This window comes from Eubalaena glacialis, chromosome 10, assembly GCF_028564815.1.
Source record: "Eubalaena glacialis isolate mEubGla1 chromosome 10, mEubGla1.1.hap2.+ XY, whole genome shotgun sequence".
Classification (NCBI taxonomy): Eukaryota; Metazoa; Chordata; class Mammalia; order Artiodactyla; family Balaenidae; genus Eubalaena; species Eubalaena glacialis.
Genome location: NC_083725.1, coordinates 117,195,366 through 117,202,048, shown reverse-complemented (window position 1 = coordinate 117,202,048; position 6,683 = coordinate 117,195,366). Strand labels below are relative to the sequence as shown.

At 61.0% G+C, this 6,683-nt stretch overlaps 1 protein-coding gene across 1 annotated transcript; it reads right to left on the bottom strand.

Annotated features, from left to right (window-relative positions):
- Positions 1 to 3,262: 3,262 nt before the first annotated feature.
- GSTP1 (glutathione S-transferase pi 1) lies at positions 3,263 to 6,184 on the bottom strand. Its single transcript, XM_061203850.1, has 7 exons — positions 6,173 to 6,184; positions 6,014 to 6,049; positions 5,485 to 5,591; positions 5,295 to 5,382; positions 4,190 to 4,293; positions 3,988 to 4,095; positions 3,263 to 3,505 (listed from the first exon to the last, which is right to left on the bottom strand). Coding segments are annotated over exons 1-7 (633 nt in total). The 5' UTR covers positions 6,174 to 6,184; the 3' UTR covers positions 3,263 to 3,316.
- Between the last annotated feature and the right edge of the window lie 499 nt (positions 6,185 to 6,683).

Sequence of the window (6,683 nt, the reverse complement as noted above, 5' to 3'; positions counted from 1 at the left end):
CAGCTGCCTGCTGGTAACTGCAGCCACTCTGGACCAGGATATAAAAAAATAGTAGTTCAAGCTGGGAGAGTTGTTACAAGCACAGGCTCTGAGGCCAGAGAGCCTGGGTTCGAAACCTGGCTTGGCCTCCTAACCAGCTGCATGTCCTTGAGGAGGTTACTTCACCTCTCCGTGCCTCGATTTCCTCATCTGTAAAATGGGGATATTAATAGCATCCACTAGGTGGATTCTTTTGTGAGGATTAAATGAGTAAATATATGTAAAATGCTTGGGGCATCGCTTGGAGGAAGCTCAGTCCCGGGGTCACTCGTCACCTCTCCAGCTGGAGGGGCTCCCAGTCTCTCCCCCACCTGGTGATCTCATCACCCCCATCCTTGCTGCACCAGCTCACACCAGACGCCCAAACTGGGGCCCTGCCAGTCCCCGGAGTCCCTCCTCTCAGCGGCAGGGGCCTCTTCTAGCCACCTTCTTGGGGTCACGGAGCCACACAATCAAAAACACTCAGCCCAGTCAACCCAAAGAATGTGGAAGCAGTTGGTTGCAGAAAGTTGTTTTTCTTTCTTTTTTTTTAAATTTATTTTTGGGCCGCACTGCATGGCATGTGGGACTTTAGTTCTCTGACCAAAGAGCGAACCCACGCCCCCTGCAGTGGAAGCGCGGAGTCCTAACCACTGGACTACCAGGGAAGTCCCAGGAAGTTTTCAAAAGAGTAACTTTCCTCCCACTGTCCCAAGACTTGCAGGACGCCCGCGTGTCCCCCAGGCCTGCTCTGTGGCCTCCCTTGGCCACTGTCCCCTCTATCTGTGCCGTGAACCCCTGTGGCCCAATCTCTGCCTCCAGGGCAATGGGGGCTCAGGTTCTACACTGTCCTCTCCGAAACCAGTGGGCCTTCCTGGGGGGTTCCCACCCAAAGAAACCAAAACTGCCCACCAGCCCCCAAAATCCAATGCACAAAAGACCCTCTTCTTTGGGCTTCCCTGGTGGCGCAGTGGTTGAGAATCTGCTTGCTAATGCAGGGGACACGGGTTCGAGCCCTGGTCTGGGAAGATCCCACATGCCGCGGAGCAACTAGGCCCGTGAACCACAACTACTGAGCCTGCGCGTGTGGAGCCTGTGCTCCGCAACAAGAGAGGCCGCGATAGTGAGAGGCCCGCGCACCGCGATGAAGAGTGGCCCCCGCTTGCCACAACTAGAGAAAGCCCTCGCACAGAAACGAAGACCCAACACAGCCAAAAATAAATAAATAAATAAAAAAAAAAAAAAAAAAAAAAGACCCTCTTCACCAGGCCTCTGCTGGAGTCTATCAGGCAGAGGCTCCTTTAAGGTGTAGCCAGGCATCCAGACCGGGAGCATCAGGCCCAGGACATCCCCACGGCCCACCCACCCACTTGCCCATGAACCTGGGAAGTCATTCCGCTCTCCAGGCCTCTGTTTCCCTGTCTGTAAGGTGAGTGTGTAGACTTAGGTGATGCCTGAGGCTCCCTGAGCACTATAGGCTCAGATTTCTAAAAGTCCTCCTTTCTGCTCAAAAGCCTGCGGTGACCCCTGTGCCCCGGGGTCAACTCCAAGTCCTTGGCCTGGCAGGCAAGGCCTCCACAGTGGCCACCAGTGCCCCTGCCCACCCGCCGGAGCCTCTGGCACCTGCCTGGGTCTAAGTCACTCCTGCTCCTGAAACTGGCCTTCTGCCCACTCCTTTGGCCCTAGCCCCCTCCCTTCTTCCCTTTCCGAGGACCGCCTAGGAGTTCCTCAGCCCTGGGTTTGAATTCCAGCTCTGCCGTTGATAAGCTGTGTGGCCTTGGACAAGTTGCCTTCCCTCTCTGAGTTTGAGTTTCCTCCCTTGAGGGGGTTAAGTGAGAGGAGTCCCCAGTATGGGGCGAGAATGGAGCGGGGCCACCAGGTCTGTGAACTGGGACAGGCCTGTGATAGGAAACCCTTATGAAACAGGCTCGGTTGATGGGGGTGAGGGGGGCACTACTGAGGCCCTGCAGCCTCCCCCATGGAGGTAGAGTGCCCCAGACACAAAGAGGCAGCTCTCGCTGGTGTGTGCACACCCATTTCCTGATGGGTAAAGGTGAGTCAGCACCTCACCTGGGGGTGGGGGAGACAGAAATTAACCTGATCTGCTCTCTGACCTCAAAGGAGGAGGGTTGGAGCCGAGACCACCGGGCAGGCCAGACCCCACAGAGTGGAGCTACAGGAGAGGGGGAAGTGCCCAGGGCACCTGGCCACAGCGGAGGGGCAGCGAGCTGAGGGCTGAAGGGGCGTGGCCATGGGGGGTGGCGGGGAGAGTGGGGGGGCCGGAGGAGACCACAGAAACAAAGGCTGGGAGGGGCGGGCGGGCTGGGCTGTCTGGAGAGCTGAGAGCAGCTCTAAGGGTGAACCAGGCAGGGGGGTGGGGAATGTTCTGGAGACCGAAAAGTTCAGATCTAGGAGGGCCTGGCAGGCTCCTCAGGCTGCGGACTTTGCCTGAAGGGCAGCAAGAAGCCATGAGAGCTCTGCACTGGGAGTGCCAGGCATTCTGGAATTATCTGACTCCACGTTGTCCAAGGAGCCAGCGGGAGGGGCCGGACAGGCTGAGGGTGCCAGGCAGGAGGTGGTCACATTCTTTCGGGAGGGGAGAGATGGGCTGGGACCGGGCAGGTGGCGGGGTGCTCCCACCGAGGGCTGACAGAGGCTCCGGGAGCTGGAGGAGACCCTTGACCACGCCCCCCCCAGCTTCCCAAGCAGCATGATGCGCCCAGAGCTCCCAGGTCTGCCTTCAGCCATACACCTGGGCCCTGCCTGGGGGTGACTGTGGGGGACACAAGAAAATGGACAACATCAACACGCACTCGGGTGAAACACCCGAGCGTGTGTGTCACTCCCAAGCGGCATGTGTGCACAGCACCTGAGTGTGCAGAGACCAACCGCCCTGCCTGTGCCGGACGACAGAACTCATCACACAGACGTCAAGGACTGTCTGTTCCCTACACGGCGGCCCTTCTCTCAGATGGAGATGGTTCCCAGGTTGCCATAACCATGAGTACCCCTGGGGAGGTCAACCCCCTCCTGCAGGAAGTTGTCCAGGGTAGATCTTTGAGGTTTGGGATCTCATCTTCCTCGCTGGACTTGGAACTCCTCTTTGTCTCCCGGCAGCTCTGGGGACCTACGGCTTTTCTAGGGCCCAGCCCAGCCCTCATCCTCCGAGAGGCAGCCTGGGAAGGGGCAGAGGGCCCCCTGTGGCCACCCGGTCCCTCAGTGACCACAGCACAGCTTTCCTCTCACCATGTTTATTGGTCCCAAGGGCAGCCCGTCTGCCAGGGGAGGCCGAGTGGGCTCATATCTTGCGGCTTCCAAAGATGGGGCGGTTCACGTGCTCCGGGGAGGCCAGGAAGGCCTGGAGCTTGGGCCGGGCACTGAGGCGGGCCACGTAGGCCAAGAGCAGGGGGAAGGAGTCCAGGCAGCCGGGGACCAGGACCTGGTGACTCCGCAGCAGGTCCAGCAGGTTGTAGTCTGCGAAGGAGATCTGCAGGACAGGGGGCGGGAGGGGGTTTGAATGGGGTCAAGAGAGAGGGGGCTCGGGGCTTCCCTGGTGGCGCAGTGGTTGAGAATCTGCCTGCCAATGCAGGAGACACGGGTTCAAACCCTGGTCTGGGAGGATCCCACATGCCGCGGAGCGACTAGGCCCGTGAGCCACAATTGCTGAGCCTGCGCGTCTGGAGCCTGTGCTCCGCAACAAGAGAGGCCGCGATAGTGAGAGGCCCGCGCACCGCGATGAAGAGTGGCCCCCGCTCGCCGCAACTGGAGAAAGCCCTCGCACAGAAACGAAGACCCAACACAGCCAAAAATAAATAAATAAATAAATAAAATTTTTTTAAAAAAAGAGAGAGAGGGGGGCTAGTGGGGGCCAGAACTCTGGCTACTGCAGTGAACCAGTCATGGCCCTGCTCTGGTCTCGGTTTGCCCTTCTGAGAAACGGACCTACAATGGGCTGGACCCAGCACTCACCTGGTCGCCCACAATGAAGGCCTGGCCCCCTTGGTTCTGGGACAGCAGGGTCTCAAAAGGCTTCAGGTGCCCCGGCAGCTCCTGAACATACTGGGCCTTGTCCTCCTCCTGTGAAAGGGAGCGATGCCCGTGGTGGCCTGTGGCACGTCTGGCCCGGGCGGCCTCCCAGCCCCGGCCCTGAGTGCCAGCCCGGCCTGCTCACATGGTTGTGGTGGATGAGGTGGCTGCAGTGCCTGCGGAGGTCCTCCACACCGTCGTTCACCATGTCCACCAGCGCTGCCTCTCGCTGCTCTTTGCCATAGAGCCCTGGGTCAGCGGCCAGGCAGAGGGTCAGGTTCCGTCCGGGCTGGTGCCCCGCTGCTCCCCTCTCCCCCAGAAGCCTGCAGGCCTCAGGGCTGGGAAACCAGGTCCCCTGCGTTGGAGGGTCCTCTTTGCCCAAATCTGCGGCTCCCATCTCCACGAGCCCAAGGAACATACCCAGCAGAAGCCCACGCTTGTCTTTGAGACCACACCCTGGGTCCCTGGGAGCCAGAAATTCCCTGCCCAAATCGCCCCAGGCCCTTCCTCCAGGTTGGCCCCCTGCAAGTGTGGGCCAAGCCTCTGATCATGCTTCCCTAGGCCAGAGGAGTGGCCGTTTGCGGGACCTGGACAGAACTTGGCTCTGCAGACTGGTGTGTCCCTCTGAGTGCAGGAGAGCGTGGGGCAGGAGACGGGGAAGCAGGCCGCAGCTGGAGGCCTCTGTCCTCTCACCCTGGGGCTGCAGAAGTTAGGGTGGGCCTGGGCCTGGCTGCTCCCCCTGGGACCCCCCTCCCCCCCCCGCCAAGATAGCCAACGAAGAGGCAGCCACCTCCCTAAGCCACATTCCCGCCACCCTTGAAACAAGGCCACAGGCCTGCTCACTGTGCATGGGTTTTCCAGATTCAGCTGAGGCCAGAGCAGGAAGAAACGGGCAGGAGGTCTACTCTGAAGCTCCTGGGCACACCCACAGTGGCTCTAGCCTATAGCAGCACACATGTGGCGGCTGGTGACTGCCTCTGAGCTGTCATCCAGGAAACAGGCACGGTGAACCCATGTGGTGCTGACTGGCTGGAGGCCAGCCAGACCTGTATGGCCCCTGCCCGGGGGGACCGGCAGCCCCAGCCCTAGAACCCAGAACCCCCCTAACCCAGGCCCTGCCCCTTCCTCTAGGGCCATGTGGCCTGCCCTCCAGCCACAGGACCGGTGGCAGCAACTCAGGCCCCAGGACATCTTGGCGGGACCCTTCAGGTGCTTTTCTGGACTGGGCTGCCTTCGACCTCAGGACTCACCAAAGGAGCGGCCCAGGTGTCGCAGGATGGCATTGGACTGGTACAGAATGAGGTCTCCATCCTGGAACTTGGGGAGCTGCCCGTACAGCTGGGAGGGGGAAGGGCTCGGTGAGGGACGCTGAGCTCAGCTGCCCCGCACCCTCGTGCTGCCCCGTAAAGGCCCAACTGCTGCCTCAGCACAGTCACTCACACAGGAGGCCTTGAGTGGGCCCTGCAACCAGGACTCCTTGGTCACCACCTCCTCCTTCCAGCTCTGGCCCTGGTCGGCCAGCAGCATGCGCATGGCCTCGCAGCGCCCTGGGGGAGGGGAGGACGGGGTGTGGGGATGGGTAGGGACCCCAGCCTTGCAGCGCCCTGGGGAAGTCAGGAGTATGGGAACTGGACTTGGGGACAGGACAAACTCTAGCTGCCGAGCCTGCTGCGGAGCCGATGGACCGTGGAGAAAGAGTGGAGCCCCCGGCGTGTCTTGCGGGGCACGGGCGGGGGGGGGGGGGGGACAGGGAGGCAGACCCAGCCCACAGCGCCCCAGGAAGGGACCAGAGACAGATGGATAGAGCGCACCGCCCTTGGCCCCAGAGAGGATGAGGCCCGGGCCCGAGATCCCGGCCCCGCCCCCCGGGGGGTCCCGCCTCCGCCTCGGCCTCGGGCTGTCCAGACTGGGAGTCCTGCTGGGGCCCCTGTCTGTGCCCTTCGTCCTCCTAAAGGAGCAGGGGCCGCACCTCGGGTCGGGAAGTAGACGATGGTGTAGGGCGGCACTAGGAGAGACAGACAGGACGATGAAGGAGGACCCCCGCGGGCAGGCAGTCTGGGGGTCAGACTGCTAGGAGAGGGGGTGGCTCAGCCGGCCCCTCCCCCAACCCGGTCCAGACCGTACTCACTGACGGCGGCGGAGTGCAAGTGCGGCAGGAAGTGGGGAGGAGGACCCGCAGGCCTTATATTTAAGGTCCTGCTCCACCCCCGCGCCCCACCCCAGGAATCCGCCAAGTCAACGAGCGGATCTTGGTCGGGGCGAGGTGTGGGTGTGGTAAAGCAGGGCCGGAGGGGCTCACTTGCCCTCTGCAGCGGTGCACCCTGCCTGATGCGCAGTGGCTTTACAAGAGGCACCCACACTTAGCAGCACATAGTCGCTACACCTGCTCACCGCCCCCGAACACACAGCATCCTCAGGGCCCCCAGAGGGCCAGGACTGAGCACCCCAGCACCAGCACACAGTAGGTGCTCCATAAATGCTTTTTGCTTGAATGGATGCTATTTCAATAAACACCCATTTCCGCATCCTCTCTCCTTGATAATAATAGCAAACCCTTAGGGACTGAGGGCTGCCTTGAGAACTTTACACATATTACAACCCTAAGACTTGGTCCTGTTCAGATCCCATTCTACAGAGGA